The sequence below is a fragment of the Musa acuminata genome, chromosome BXJ2-2, assembly GCF_036884655.1.
Source record: "Musa acuminata AAA Group cultivar baxijiao chromosome BXJ2-2, Cavendish_Baxijiao_AAA, whole genome shotgun sequence".
Taxonomy (NCBI): domain Eukaryota; kingdom Viridiplantae; phylum Streptophyta; class Magnoliopsida; order Zingiberales; family Musaceae; genus Musa; species Musa acuminata.
Window position 1 is genome coordinate 1786785 of NC_088339.1, and position 16228 is coordinate 1803012.

At 40.4% G+C, this 16228-nt stretch overlaps 1 protein-coding gene and 1 long non-coding RNA gene across 3 annotated transcripts; one reads left to right on the forward strand and one right to left on the reverse strand.

Annotated features, from left to right (window-relative positions):
* Positions 1-1537: 1537 nt before the first annotated feature.
* On the forward strand, positions 1538-1985 carry LOC104000871 (uncharacterized). The gene is made up of 2 exons (XR_672879.3): positions 1538-1664; positions 1780-1985. It is a non-coding gene; the product is annotated as an uncharacterized LOC104000871 (long non-coding RNA).
* A 244-nt stretch (positions 1986-2229) lies between these two features.
* LOC104000878 (uncharacterized) lies at positions 2230-14167 on the reverse strand. Of its 2 annotated transcripts, XR_010484319.1 has the most exons (6): positions 14043-14167; positions 11036-11060; positions 3582-3656; positions 3059-3163; positions 2818-2985; positions 2230-2597 (listed from the first exon to the last, which is right to left on the reverse strand). XR_010484319.1 is itself a non-coding variant. In XM_009423025.3 (5 exons), the coding sequence occupies exons 2-5, from the start codon at positions 11051-11053 to the stop codon at positions 2869-2871; spliced, it is 315 nt and encodes a 104-aa protein (XP_009421300.1). In that variant the 5' UTR covers positions 11054-11060; positions 14043-14167; the 3' UTR covers positions 2688-2868. The 2 variants fall into 2 exon arrangements, 1 of the variants encoding a protein (XP_009421300.1); XM_009423025.3 differs by lacking the exon at positions 2230-2597 and having other exon boundaries at positions 2688-2985.
* Between the last annotated feature and the right edge of the window lie 2061 nt (positions 14168-16228).

Consider the following 16228-nt stretch of genomic DNA (forward strand, 5'->3'; position numbering starts at 1 on the left):
GATCTGAAACACGCATAAAAAAAAAAAATTGAAGTCCAAATTACACAAATCTTGACCTGGTGAAGGGCGAGAGAAATTATCCATGGATAGTATTATTGTGTTAAGAATTCATGCTTTGAAAAATCTTTGTGGCCTTGAGAAATTCCCACCAACCAAGCAATTTAGGTACAGAGTCAAGGTTTGAGAAAGGTTAGCTTCCAATTTCCAAGTGGTAGGAGTTTGGTGTGCAAAGCTGCTCACCAACAGAAGGAAAATAATGGCAGGGACAATTTCTTCTCCCCCACCCCCACCACACTATAAACCTAACAATGGGTCCCTTTGATCCCACCACTTGTAATATAAAATGTTAAACAGGAGTAGTAGACAACTTGTTGGTGATTAGATAACAACCTCCCATTTGTGCCATGAATGAGTTGAGTCTTTGACAATGTGGTTGGTTGGCATGAGGGAAGAAGGAGAGATGGCAGGGAGTGGGAGGAGCTGACTCTCATGGATAAGGTCAGCTCCATTTGCAGTCCAAAAACCAGTGTGCACATGAATGAGGATTGGCAGGTCATTTGCAAATTGGAGAGGAGAAGATGTACATCAAAAAAGAAAGAGATGAGGGGCTACCAAATGCCACAACAAAACTACTTCAGCTTTGCATGCTACAAATAGGAAACTCCAAATGACAATTATAAGTAATTAGCCTTAGATGAGAGATGAGTAATTTTAATAGGAATTAAGAATATTTTGATATATTTTTAAAAATATATATAAGATGATAAAATCTTGATTTTTTTTTTCTCACTTAGCCTTAGACTCGTGTGATATTTGTCTTTATTTATTATGAAATAATGATAATTAGAAAAAAGACGAGTCATGACATGGTTATTGATATGGTTACCAATTTCGTTAGATAGATTTCGATAGAAAATTTTTTTTTATCAGATGATATTTTGGATATTCGAAAAGGATAAAACCTCACTATCAGTATTATTATTTATATAGAGGACGATATTTGTGAAAATTCTAAAATATAAAAATTTTTCTCCTGAAGCCATTTCCTATTATGCAAAACACAAATTTATGTCATGAATCTTACTATATATATATATATATAATATATACATGTATATGTATATATATACATGTATATGTATATATATACATGTATATGTATATATATACATGTATATGTATATATGTATATATATGTATATGTATATATATGTATATGTATATATATATATATGTATATATATGTATATGTATATATATATATATGTATATATATATATATATATATGTATATATATATATATATATATGTATATATATATATATATATATGTATATATATATATATATATATATATATATATATATATATATATTCTTTTTCTTCTTCTTCAAAATGTATTGGGCTTTTAGCTGCTTCTTATGACTGGTTGTTAGCATCTGAGCAAAGCACCGACTGTTAGCTGGAGCGGAATGGTTTGGGAGGTAGTTGGTGCGAGATCAAGATTCATATTTGAGCTGCATGTCATCTGCGTCATTTTGATTCACTTCTTCTTGTAGCCTCTGATGGATCCACCATCTCCTGCTCCTTTTGATCCCGAGGTGCCATTCCTCCCACCTGCACCACCACCACCACCACCACCAGCAGGCATTCTGGATTCATGGTGAGTATTATTGTACCACACTACCAGTCGCTCTTCATCTTTCTGGCATACCATGTGGACATTTTGCTCATTTGGTTGGTCTCTTCCTCCAAAAACAAAAAACAAAAAATTGCAGCCTGTGGTGTCTTTGCTGCTGTGGATTGTTTACGAGTTGCTGCCCACCACTGTTTCAGCCTGGACCCCCTCCTCCACTCTGAATCCATGATGTGGAGAAATCGGATGGATGCTTTTTAGTGTGTGTCTCCTCCACCTGTGATCGAAAAGAGGGATTGGAATGGGATGTTTTGATATGATTAGAACCGCGACTTAATTTTTCCTTCATTTGTGGCCAAAAGTGGACTCTTCATGTTCTTCCAATCCACTCCATGCTTTGCGTTTCTATCAGCAGCGAAGCTCCGAGCTTCTTATCTCCGATACGATAAACAAGGTTTTGTGCAGAGGGATACGATACGATAAACAAAGGGTGTGTAATGTTGTTCGTTTGTCTGTACAACATACATTATGACACACGTCCTGAATATAATGCAACTCAATAACAGTGGTCTTTCCTGTGATACAATGACCATTTAACAAACAATTTCAACGCTTTTATCCTTTTTCTCTGTTGTCAATTAATGTTACCATAATAAGCCATTCCAAAATCCAACTGACCGCCTCTTATAATTGACCATTATTCTGCCTGACGATGTGATAGATAACACAACCTAATTTGCTTCATGCAAATCCAATTTGTCGGCCATCTCTAGGAAACAATACCAAATCTGTGTTGCCATGAAAGTATTATTTGTCACTTCAGACTACTCATGCTACCTTATCGAGAACAATCTGCCATCACTCTCCGAGGAATGACGGACAAAACTGCGATTTCCATGAACATTAAAGAGTATCATCATGCAAGTCATCAGCAGATGCACCGGGGTGGTGATGAAGAATCTGCATCATAACAAATCATCATTAAAAAAATATATATATAATCGGCATCCATAGCAAATCATCATTTTGATCTCTGAGTCCACTCTCATCTACTGTATTCAACACAGTACATTAAAAAAAAAGATTCAGCACATTAAAAGTTTGTTTTATCTTCTAGCCAGCCCCAAAGCAAGCTAACAGTTCCAGACATCCTTCTCTTACCGTACAAACTTATCAGTACCTGATAATATGCACTACATGACATGCCATTCCCTCATTGAATCTCAGATCCTCACTTGGGATTCCTGAGTACAATGATGACAGAGTCCCCTCGAAGGAACATCTTACTGATGAATCTATCCTTGTTGACTGGAAGTGCTTTCTTCTTTCCCTTGCCTGTCTTGGGTATCTGCAATGATTAAAAAAAAAAGTTATAGAAAATGCTGGAATGAGACGACTGGTGAAATTATTTAGTAAGTTACCTCGGTCCACATTTCCCTAACATTTTCAAGAACCATGTTACAGTGGCGATCAAAAGCTCTTACACGGCCAAGTAGCTTCTTGTTGTTCCTGCAATTGATAAGCACCTGTTGCAGCAAAGTTTCAGTATAGCTGCCTAATTACATGCTAAATTCTAAAATAAGATATTATTCATGACAAGCATTCGATGCCAACTGAAGACGTTCTGTAACTAAAAGTCAGTAAACAAAATAAAAAAGGATGATATTTTGGTTGTCTTGCATTTAAACAATTGCCAAATAATGTGCCCCATCATTTGCCATCATCTGCAACCAAACTTTTCCTAGAAAGGTAATGCTGTCAAGATATCCGCAAATTCTTTCTACATAATCTTGTACAATGCAGAAGAATAACTCAATTATGCATCAATTTAAATAGCCTCATCTATGAAACAAGTTACCAACATACACTAATACAAGTGATCTATAATTACAAAAATAGTTCTCTTCCCTACCCCCACATTAACAAAAATAGTTCTCCTCGTACCTGTGTATTATTTTTGACACTCATCATCAGAACAGAGAGAGGTCCTGTGTTGAATTCCTCCTCTTCTTTCTTGGCCTGAACATATAAGTTTAAAATGTTAAAATAACTAATCAAACACCTTTGCCAGTGAAAAGATGTAATTTATTAGCAAGCAAACTTAAAGACCATCTATGAATGACATCATAGTTTCAAAACTCTGGTTCTGGAATGTGAAAGATCATGCAAGAGACACAGCTTGTCAATTCCAGCTATACTAGTCGAGGGGAGGAAATTGATGTAGGAAGTCACAAAAAAATCACTAGTCAGTCCTACAAGCTTTTAAGCTGTAATCACATTTTACGGTGACCTGTATCAACAAAATGCATGAATTATGTGATTTTTCAACATCAATGATATTTGAGCTCAATAGATTAGAAGCTGTGTTGCCATTTGCCTAAAAACACACATAAAGACCATTTACCCTCTGTATTCCCTGCATCATGCTCATCTTAAGGAAATGATACTGCAGATAATATTCACAAATGAATCATAAATCACGCTGCTGGATCTAGCAATTTTTGATGTCATCTTATTCAGACAAGCAAACGAAGTTGAAAACACATAAAAGATCCCTGACTAGCTGCATTTACAAAAGTACCTATATCATTTCTGTAATTGGTAAAATATTGCCTAGACCTTCCACCTAGACCTGCATTTATTAGCAAATTCACTCTGAACCAAGCATACTGTTGTAGGCATAGTAATACTAGCATACAAGAGGACACGTTGTCACGGACTTAGCTGGAATTGCCTAAGTCGTAAGGCACCCTTGCGGCAAAGATACGAACTTAGCTTGCGTTGCCTAAGTTGCGAGGCACCCTTGCGGCAAAGACGCGAACTTAGCTTGCGTTGCCTAAGTCGTGCTTCGCCCTTACGATTTGTGTCCGCAAAGATCAACCCACTTGCAACCTCTTGCAGGTCTTGAAGGACCTGTAAAAGAAAAAGTTGATTAGTTCAAAGAACGAGCAACAGACAAGTCCCAACGTCTCGCGAAAAAGGGAAGCTTTACAAGCAATTCAGCGAGCACCTTACGTGCACAAGAGAAAAGAGGGAGAGGAGGAAAACAAGGACTTTAGAGGGTTGAACGAACAGCTGCAAGTCCTCAAACAGCTGCTCACCGGGTGCCGGGCGCGACAACAAGTTCCCGTCAAGGTAACGTGCGAACTTGCGAAAGATTGTTCAACGCCCGACACTATACAAAAGCCCCATCCCCCATGGTGCCACCCGGGTGGTTCCAGGGTGCTGAGATGGCTGACGTTTCGCGTGAAGCAGCAGGCAGCAGAAAACAGCATGTGGCACGCGAAAACGGAGCTGTTTTGGGCTGTTTTGCTCGGTTCGGTGAGCGATCGCACTGTAGCGCTGCAACTTATTCGAACTTACATTTTTACAAGCAAAAGGACTTAAAACCAAGCCAAAACATGCTGCTAAGCAGCTGTACATATAGATGAGAGCGACGAACGGTTCGTTGAACGGAGTTGTTGTGGGTGCACGATGACCGTTCGTGACATTCTCCCCCACTCAAACTGTCGGCGCCCTCGTCGATGCTTGTTGATAGTTGTTGACGATTGCTTCTTCATGTCGTAGGGTGTCTTCAGGCTCCCAACCGGCTTCAGTTCGGGGAAGCTTTCGCCACTTCACCAAGTACTTGGTCTGCTCAGCTCCAGTGGGTAGCTTTATCTTGCGGTCCGCCAAAATGGTTTCAACTCGCTTCTCGCAGGAGGCTGTGGTGGGGGGTAACCGAGTTGGAACACTTCGGGAAGCATCTTGCGGATCCGAGTGGTAGGCTTTCAAGTTGCTGGCGTGAAGAACATTGTGAATTTTGAACCACGCCGGCAGTTACAACTGCCGACATGGTTGAAGCTTGACCAACACCAAATCGCCGATTTTGAACTCTTCAGGTCGCCTTCCCAAGTCTGCCCACTTCTTCATTCTTTTTGCCGCTTTCTCCAAGTAAGCCCGCGCAATATCTGCATTTCGGTGCCACTCCCTTGCAAAGTGGTAGGCTGACGGACTACTCCCAGTATACCCAATTACCATGGTGTAAGGAGTTGACGGTTGTTGCTCTGTAATGATCTCGAAGGGGCTTTTATTGGATGCAAAGCTCCGCTGCAAGTTGTAGGAGAATTGGGCAATGTCCAACAACTTCACCCAATCTCGTTGGTTGGCACTCACGTGATGCCGAAGATATTGCTCTAGGAGCGAATTTATCCTTTCTGTCTGGCCATCCGTCTGGGGGTGGAGGCTGGTGAAGAAGTATAGCTTCGACCCCAACAATTTGAATAGCTCGGTCCAGAATCGTCCTAGGAACCGAGCGTCTCGATCACTAATGATATTGTGCGGGACTCCCCAATACTTCACCACATTCTTCATCATCAGCTTGGCCGCTTCCTCTGCTGAGCGGTGTAGGGGAGCAGCAATGAAAGTTGCATACTTCGAAAATCGATCGACCACCACGAGTATCGATCTGAGTCCCCCTACTGCGGGCAAGCTTGATATGAAGTTCAAGGAAATGCTCTCCCGCGGCTTTTCTGGTATGGGCAACGGCTCCAAAAGTCCCACAGGCTTCCGTTGCTCCACCTTGTCTTGTTGGCAAGTGAGGCACGTTCGAATATATTCCTCCACATCAGTCCCCATCTTCGACCAATAGAAGGCCCTCTCCACGAGAGCCAAGGTTCTATGAATGCCTGGGTGTCTAGCCCAAAGGGAATCGTGACACTCTCTTAAGAGTTCATGTCTCAGATTGTCCACTCGAGGAACATAGACTCTATTCCCTTTGGTGTAAACGAGTTCCTCCTGGACCCAAAACCGTCGTGTCTTGCCTTCTTTAATGAGCTGTATCAGGGCTTCTGTCTGGAGATCACTGTAAAGTCCATCCCTGATCCTGGAAAGGAAGTTGGAGTGCAACTGACTTGCTTGGCCTCTGCCCTCCAATTGTACGATATTCATACGCTTCACTTTCCGACTCAATGCATCGGCCACGACATTCGCCTTTTCGGGCTTATACTCCATTGCCATATCAAACTCAATCAGGAAGTCCTGCCATTGTGCCTGCTTTGGGGAGAGTTTCTTCTGAGTTTGGAAATAGCTCAAAGCGATGTTGTTTGTCCTTAGTACAAATCGCGATCCAAGAAGGTAGTGTCGCCAAACTCGTAGGTAGTGGATCACCGTTGTCATCTCGTTCTCGTGCACCGGATACCGCTGCTCGGTCTCATTGAGTTTGCGGCTCTCATAGGCCACCGGATGACCCTCCTGCATGAGTACTCCCCCAATAGCGAAATCTGAAGCATATGTATGGACTTCGAAGGGCTCCCCATAGTCTGACAATTTGAGCACTAGTTCTTCCAACACAGCAGCCTTCAGATCTTGAAATGCAATTTCACATTTATCAAACCACCTCCAAGGCTACTCATTCAGGAACTCCGTCAGTGGAGTTGCACGCTTCGTATACCCCGCTATGAAGCGTCGATAGTAGTTGACGAAACCAAGGAAGGATCTCAACTCTGGCACCTTCTTTGGAGTTTGCCATTCCGCAACCGCTTGTACCTTCGATTTGTCCATCCGAATAGAGCAATCACCGATTTGATGCCCTAAGAATAAGATCACCGTTTGAGCAAAGTAGCATTTCTCCCTTTTCACGAACAAAGTGTTCTCCCTGAGAACCTTGAAGATTGTCCGAAGGTGCTTGACATCCTCCTCGAGCGTTTAACTGTAGACGACGATATCGTCTAAGTAGACACTACGAACTTATCCAAATACTCCTTGAATAGCTGGTTCATGAGAGTGCAGAACGTGGTTAGAGCGTTGGTTAAGCCGAAAGGCATCACCAAGAACTCAAACGCTCCATACTTGGTCACGCAGGTAGTCTTCGCTTCGTCGCCTTTAGCAATGCGCACCTGCCAATACCCCGACCGAAGGTCGAGTTTTGAGAAATACTTAGCTTTACCCAACTGGTCGAACAAGTCTGCGATGAGCGGGATGGGATACTTGTTCTTTACTGTCACTTTGTTGAGAGCCTGGTAATCAACAAATAGTCGGAGGCTCCCATCTTGTTTCTTCTGGAAGAGAACTGGAACTCTGAATGGTGCTTTAGAACTGCGGATGAGACCACCACTTAGCAGTTCACCTAACTGCTTTATGAGTTCTGCCAACCCTGGCTGGGGCATGCGGTAGAGTGGTCTCGCTGGAGGCTTCACTCCCGGCTCCAGCTCGATATTGTGATCCACGCCTCTGCATGGCAAAAGAGTCTTTGGCAACTCGGGTGGCATAACGTCATTGAATTCTTTCAGGATGTTCGCCACCACAGCAAGTTCATGAATGGCCTTCTCGTCGAGTGGCTCTAGCTCCATAGCAGCCACGAATGTTAATTCATCTTTTCGCACCCCTTTCTTCAATTGTAATGCCGATATATGTTGGGGTTCCCTGGCTCCTCTCCGAGAGATGGGAACCACACAGGGATCGTCACCTCCCATCACACATAGGGAGTTAAGGAACGACATTGGCACCAACTTCGCCGCGTGCATAAATTACATTCCAAGAATCACTTGGAAGTCATCTAGTGGCACCGCCATCATGTTTGTGCTCCTGCTCCATGTTCCGATCTTGATGGGAACTCCCTTTGCCAACCCGAAGATTTGCTTGGCCTCCGAGTTCGGTTGTTTGGCCATTGAGCTTGATGTCTACGTACATCAGCTCACCACTTCCTGCTTTTTGTAGCCTTGTCTTCGTGTTCTCCCCCACTTGACCCCGCATGACATTCAACAAACGCATTGCTCCCATCCGGAGTCTTTGTGACTCCTCACCGTCGTTGCTGGATTCAGAACTACTTGAATAAAGAGCGACAGCCTTGCCCTTGTCCGATCTGGGGGGTGGATGAAAGCTGTTAAAGCATCGAGTGCCTGTTTTTGTGGGCACTCCCTTACCATGTGCGGCCCTCCGCATAAGAAGCATCCACCAGGTTTTGGGGCCTTGTCTTTCAGGCTTAGTCCTTTGTGGGACCTCTTCTTCCTTTGTTCGCCCCCGAGCTCATTCTCTCGAGAATATTTTGGAGGGCGATTGCTCGAAGATTGTTTCCTTTTTCCCGGGTCTTCAGAGGAAACAAAGTCGGTGAGCCTTTCTACGGCAGCAATTGCCCCGATCACATCGGCGACATTCCTTCAATGTAGTTCTTGTTGAGCCCATGACTTCAAACCATCGAGGAAGCTGAACAGCTTATCCTTCTCGGACATGTCCTGTATGTCCAGCATTAGCGCAGAAAATTGCTTCACGTAGTCTCGAATGAAAGTACTCTGGCGGAGCTGTCTCAACTTCCTTCTTGCGACAAACTCTATGTCCTCTGGTAGGAACTGAGTTCTCAACTCCCGTTTCAAGTCCTCCCATGTGTCAACTCGACACCGACCTTGTTGGATCTCCTACCAACGGGTTCGCCACCAAAGTTTTGCATCTCCGTTTAGATACATTGTTGCTATAAAAACCTTGGTTTCTTCAGAATCAGGCCTCGTAGCTCGAAGTATTGTTCCATGTCGAACAGAAAATTCTCGAGCTCTTTGGCATCTCTGGCCCCTCCATAACCATGAGGCTCAGGTGCCCTCAAGTTTTGTGGCGACGCAACGCGGGTGTTGCTTCCTCCCGCATTTAGTGCTCTTGTGAGCATGGTCACCCTTGAAGTGAGTTCTGCCACAACTTCCTGCAGGTGTTGCACGGAGTCTTTGGCGTCATCTGACAATCGATCGACTAGGGCCTCAACCTTATCAATCCTGGACTCCGCTTCTTCTTGCGAGCTTTCTACCCCAATAAGCCTTCGTTGGCCATAGTAGAGTTCCTCCAAGCTCGCTTCAAAAACATCCAAGCGGGGGTTTCCGCCGTTGTGAGTCTCTCGTTATGACTCTTTTTCCCGGTTGGCGCTCCAGATTGCGCTTCCTCCGCTCGCGGAGAGCAGCCAACTTCTCGCTCATTATGTTCGCTGCCGCGCTCCTCCTGAGCGGCTCCAACAGCATGAGAGCGAGTGTGCACTTGCAGCCCACCTACGGCTGCTTGGGGCAAGGGTCCGATTTGCCCCGTCTTGCTTGATTCACTACGATGCTTTGCCATGGCGAAATTGCGAAGTTCCTTCGCTGCTCGCTCGAAGTGCTTGCCCGCTCTGATACCACAATGTCACGGACTTAGCTAGAATTGCCTAAGTCGTGAAGCACCCTTGTAGCAAAGACGCGAACTTAGCTTGCGTTGCCTAAGTCGCAAGGCACCCTTGTAGCAAAGACGCGAACTTAGCTTGCGTTGCCTAAGTCGCGCTTCGCCCTTGCGATTTACATCCGCAAAGATCAGCCCACTTGCAACCTCTCGCAGGTCCCGAAGGACCTGTAAAAGAGAAAGTTGATTAGTTCGAAGAACGAGCGACGGACAAGTCCCGACGTCTCGTGAAAAGAAGAAGCTTTACAAGCAATTCAACGAGCACCTTGCATGCATAAGAGAAAAGAGGGAGAGGAGAAAAACAAGGACTTTAGAGGGTTGAACGAATAGCTCCAAGTCCACAAACAACTGCTCACCGGATGCCGGGCGCGACAACAAGTCCCGTCAATATAACGTACGAACTTGTGAAAGATTGTTCAACGCCCGACACTATACCGAAGCCCCATCCCCCATGGTGTCACCCGAGTGGTTCCAGGGTGCTGAGATGGCTGACGTTTCGCGTGCAGCAACGGGCTACATAAAACAGCCCGTGGCACGCGAAAACGGGGCTGTTTTGCTCGGTTCGGTGAGCGGTTGCACTGTAGCGCTGCAACTTGTTCGAACTTATATTTTTACAAGCAAAAGGACTTAAAACCAAGCCAAAACATTCTGCCAAGCAACTGTACATGTAGATGAGAGCGACGAACGGTTCGTTGAACGGAGTTGTTGTGGGTGCACAACGACCGTTCGTGACAACGCGGAACATAAAATATTCTCAACACATTCAACTGAATTTAGAGCCAAAACATGCCAGACCTTGAAACACATATATTAAGTTAAATTACATTGGTTCACCGCAGATGGATAATAGCTTAGGATCATATACTTGGAATAACTAATTCTAAAGATGAGCATAAGTATTCTATGTTTCAACCATGGAATTTGCCATCAAACAAAAGAATATTCTACATACTTAGAAGAAGTAATAGACAAAATCATGTATGCAAATTCTATCATATATCTATTATTTGAAGCTCTTCAAAATATCTTAGTTATTATGCAAATTTATAGATAGCATGAAGACTATCATCTCCCAGCTCAATATTCAAATGCCCTAAAACAAAATGAGTAATATCAAACTTTGATAAGCCTTAGATAACATAAAACAACGATAAGTTCGGGAAGATGCCATGCTGTATAAATATCCATGCAAGAAAAGACAAAGTGCAGAAACTTCAGAATAGAAAACATACATTAGTTTCATCCTCCATTGGCCTACTGCAAAATGAAACAGGAAGGGCAAATCAAAACAAATAAAAGAAGATTAACTAATAATTTGCAGCAGTATAATAACAATTAAAAGCTTGATCTTCATGAATAGGGAACTTACATAAAACATTAAATAAAAACCCCAAACGAATTTTAAAAGATAAACTTAAAACAGAATGAATCAATTGTAGACCTAAGATTTAACTTGAACTAACTGAAACCCAAGAGGACCTATCTGCACTTAAAATTATGCAAAAATTTCCTCAAAACATTCTTGAGGTACTTAAGAAGCTAAATCTGAGATAGAAAAGGAGGCCGGGTTTCAGGTGAAAATGAAATAGTCTGGAACAACTTGATCCATTTCGACTGAAATTGATTGATATTAATCAGAATTGACCAAAATTCGACAAATAGTCTTCGAGAGTTTGCTACTTATAGGATTTTGAAATTTTCAAGCAAATGGCAATTTGAGAAGATTTGACATATATTCAGTGGTTTCAGCTATTGAGTGAAATAACGAATACATGGCTATAATACTATTACATATTTGGGGATTTAGTACAGATTTTTTGGTTATTCACTTACATATAATAGGTTACATGACTACTTAAAGCACTTCTACATCCATATAATTTTTTTTTTAAAAAGAAAAGTTATTGATATTCTAATCCTATCAAAAAAGTAGAAACAGAACATTGCACAGACCATTTAAAGTTTTAAAGTTTGAGTTATCCGAGTGACTAGCATAAATATGGAACTTGTGGTTGTATGGCATTAATTTTTAAAGCAATCTAAATGAAAAACATAGATAAGATAAGGTATGTTCTTCACATACAATATGGGTAAATCAGTTCAAAAGCTAATTACGACTCTGGTTCTTGTTCATATTTTCTGCCTCAAACAACCAGATATGTTTTCTAAACAATGGAGTGTATCACTTCCTTCCACTCACTTTTTTTCGTCTCACTAGTTTTACATGTTTCATAAGGCTAATTACATTTTTGGTTTAAACAGATTAATATCATGATCAGGTTCAGGTTTCGATTCTCAATTTTTCTGTGCATGTTTACAAAGGATCACCAGAATAGATAACTTTAGATTATTTGAAACACATGTCACAGAATAAGACCATGCACCTGTTTGAATCTCAAAATGCTTACAGGATTAACTTAGCATAAGTAACTTTGAATTCTTCAAATCACATGCACAGCAGTCACAATGTAGAAAAGGCTGCCAAACCTATTTAGTGTTCAAGTAAGTTTAATACCTTAGATGAAAGTAAAAGTAAAAAAAAATTCCAATGAAGTAGTTGGATCAAGTTTTCATGTCTTTTGAGCTTCATGAATTATTACCGTACTTTTTCTGTAAGTTAAAATATAAATTGTTCAGATAATAGAAACACTGGAGTTCACAATCATGATATGATCAAATGTATGTCTTTCATAATAAAGTTAAATGCAAGAAAGCTAATAAATTCAAAAAAGTATTCAGAAATTAAGTTTTGGTGGACACCGACCAACAAATTTCCCAGAAAAAAACCCCAAAAAGTGAGATAGAAATTCTAAGCAATGTAACTTCTAGTTTAGAAGCATATCCTGAACTGTTTTTGTTTTTTATCAGTTAGGACATATAGACCAAAGTTCATTCAAACTAGACAATTTAGAAACCAACCAAGATTATAGGTTACAATGGATCAGGTTTCTTTTCCAAGTACTTAGGCCTATCCGACTCGCTAAATCCGGCTTTGGTTAACCTTTAATTAGGTGGTGATGGACTTGAGTCGCAGGGTACCTGAGTCTTGATTTAGATATTTGACAAGTTAGTTGATCAGGTTTAATTCCAGGTGCCAACGTAGCTGGATTCAAGAATTAATAGTGTAAAATTTGTTGGCACCTTATACGTTGTCACTCTACTGTTAAAAAACAATGGCAGCAGATATGTGATGGGAGAATGACCCGCTTAAACTGGAGAATGACCACCCTTCAGTCAAGTTCCAAAAGGTTTGGATTAAAATATATGTGATTGTTTCAGATTCAGGTAACTCGTAGTTGGTTAAATCAGGTGAAATCATACCTTGCCCATTATTATCATTCCTAACCAAGATCAACTAAACCAAAAAAGTCTTTGGTAAATATGCACTCCAAAAACCAATGATATTGCTGATCTAAAACAGTCAACATCCATTGTAAAGAACGATAAAGTTTTTATTAGAAAAAAAGTACAACTTTGGGTTTGGTAGAAGAGGATACTTAAGAACACCTTTTTACACCAACAACACTCCTAGTTGGTCTATATCTGATCCACATGGTCACAATATCTACTCTAATGTCCTAATCAAATCCAACTGATCGCAGGTGACATAAGATTACGCTACAAGATCTATTTCGAATCATATACTCTTGAAGCACATTAAAGGAACATAAAGTCCTTATGTGCATCCCATCGATAAGGCAATCAAAATAATGTTTCCACGTGCACAATTTTTACGGCTCAAATTTCATGTCTTGGGGGAACAGAAAGACGCCGAGACATTCCTGGCTCATTTGATAGCTTCACCTCCCGAATAAACCTTACGCATCTTGCGTCTTCATGCAAGTCTCACTCCCAACTCATCAATCAGCAAAAACGACCGCCCGGGAGTACTTAGCCGAACGAACGGGAAGATCAATTGACACGCAAAAGAAGTATCCTATACACTCCACCGCGAACAAATGCAAAAGAATCAGCAGTTCAGCAAAGAATCCAGAATAAGAGTGTGCCGATCGCACAATGCAAGAGAACGTAAGGTACACAAAGATCCAATCTTCGGGAATAAAAAGCAAAAAATACCACAGCGGGAAGAGTAAAACGTCAGGGTACTCGAACCTTAAAACCCTAACTCCTAAACAGTTAGAAAAAGCCGCGAGTTTTCCACAATAAAAGTGTGCCAATCGCACAATGCAGAAGAACATAAAGATCCGATCTTCAAGAAGAAAACAGAGAGAATAAAACCTCAGGCAGTTCGAATCGCGCTTCGGGTTCTGTCGACTCTCGCTGACTCTTCCCGACGAAACCCTAGAGTGAGAAAGAGAGAACAGGACGCGCTGAGAGCTTCCACTTGAGCCAAGTCCGGGCCGGGGGTTCGGCCGCTTTTGTATCAGTCGGCCCGTCACGGTTCTGTATCGGTCGAGTTAAGACGAACCACCCGATACCGATATTTGGATTGACTACATCGGGAACAAATGACATTAATTATCCATCATAAAACCTTCACGCACAATTTTGCATAAAAAATCCAAATCATAATGTATATATATATATATATATATATATATATATATATATATATATATAGAAAATAGAAGGGCCCAAGCGGGACCCATTGGTGAGGCCATTTCTTATATCTAATTTAATAAAATACCTCCAATCGATTTGAATTTTAGATAAATATATAAATACTTAAAACGATATAATTTGATAATCGAAATCTTATTTGAGTAAGTTGCTAATGTAAAATTTTATACACCCGATTGACTTATTGTTCTTTATTGTGAGTGGATAGAGAGAGGGCCCACGTGGGACCCACTGGTAAGGCCCATCTCCAGCTCCAAATCATTATGGGGGTAAGCGAGATAAGTATTCTATGAGTATACAAAAAAGGTACTTTTGTTCAAAGTTATTTGGCGTGTTTTCTATATAATATATATATAAATATATAGTAATTGATCTAATTTTCTATACTAAAATATAAATTATTGAACCACATTATAATCTAATGTAAAATTTCTTACAACTGATTTATCTAACGTTGTTTATTGATATTGGGACTATGCAATCTATTTTAGTTTGGGAAGAGATATAAAAAAGAAAGATCACATTTCATGGTCTCTCTTATGCTCCCATTGCTAAAGGAATAAGATAAGATGTTTCTTATTAATTCGTTTTTTTTTTCTGCGAATTATGTATCGTATGATACACGTTAAATTTATTTTTTGTATGGCGAATGAGCATACCACTACAAAGATAGCATTTGACATTTTATATAGCTTATAACACAACACAATTCAGTACTCAATATTTTTTGCAATTAAGCATACTAATTTACACTAGGATAGATTCTTGAGAGATAATAATTCATAGGAAAAACATTTGGATGTGAATTTTTTTCTCATTTGCTTGTTCTGCTGATCAGATTATGACTCCAGTGATAGTTTTCCAAAAAAAAAAAAAAAAAAGGTCTTGTTCTCTGTCGTCCCTTTTTTGAAATATTATATTTTTGGAGAGAAATAATCTTAGTTCTAAAACCAATTTTATAAAATACTTACCAAAGTTTATTCATTTACGATCTATAGATCAAGATTCTAGTCACAAAAATAATCTGTTTAGTAAAATTGTATATATTATCTCTCTATATTCAATATCGATCGGAGCCTCTCGTGTATTTGATGCACGAAACATACCCTTTTTTATCAAAAATAAATAATATCATATTTAAGAAAAAAAATAACCTGATAAAATAACAGGGCACACAATAAAATAAATATGGGCCTAAAACTACAGGTAGGAAGAAGTGAGCCATTGACTTTGATGTTGTAAGAATCTAAGGAGGAAGAGGACCACACGTTATCATACTAATAACAAGAATTCATTCCCAAATATGGGAGCTAACCTTTTGGTCAATGATTTAGCACCTACCACTTTGCTATTTTTGACCGAGGAGACCAGCTCATTAGTGTCCCTCGTTACCCATTCCCTGATATTTATTGCCTAAATAAACTCAAAGACTTTTTCCACCACTAAAATTTAGTGATCAAAATGTAGCAGTACATTGCATTGCACAGCAAACAAATGATCCATCAAGGATGATTCGATTTCGTCTTTTAACACACAACACCCATGTAAGCCTTCATGTATTGATTGCGACAAGAAAGAGGAAGCAGAGTACATGTCTTCCGACTCTAGAATCTAGTAGTGTGTCAGAATGTTACCAGTACAAAGAAGCCATTTATTTATTTATACACAAAATTAAGGATAGAAAAGATTTTAGTGGAAGGAGATTCATCGGAAGATCCACGAAGAGGACTTTTAGACTGGTCTAAGTTTGATAGAATTTTTGTGGAAGGTCAGATGAAACAATAAAGTCATGTTATTTTTTGAAAATTTAGAAGCAACACGAGTATTTTCAAGTAAAAAAGTCA

Bases quoted from the DNA above. Each gene is read 5' to 3' on its own strand.
- LOC104000878 (XM_009423025.3), bottom strand. The intron at 3,164-3,581 runs GTACGAGGAGAA...TTGCTGCAACAG, and splicing joins GTGTCAAAAATAATACACAG to GTGCTTATCAATTGCAGGAA. The intron at 2,986-3,058 runs GTAACTTACTAA...TAATCATTGCAG, and splicing joins TTAGGGAAATGTGGACCGAG to ATACCCAAGACAGGCAAGGG.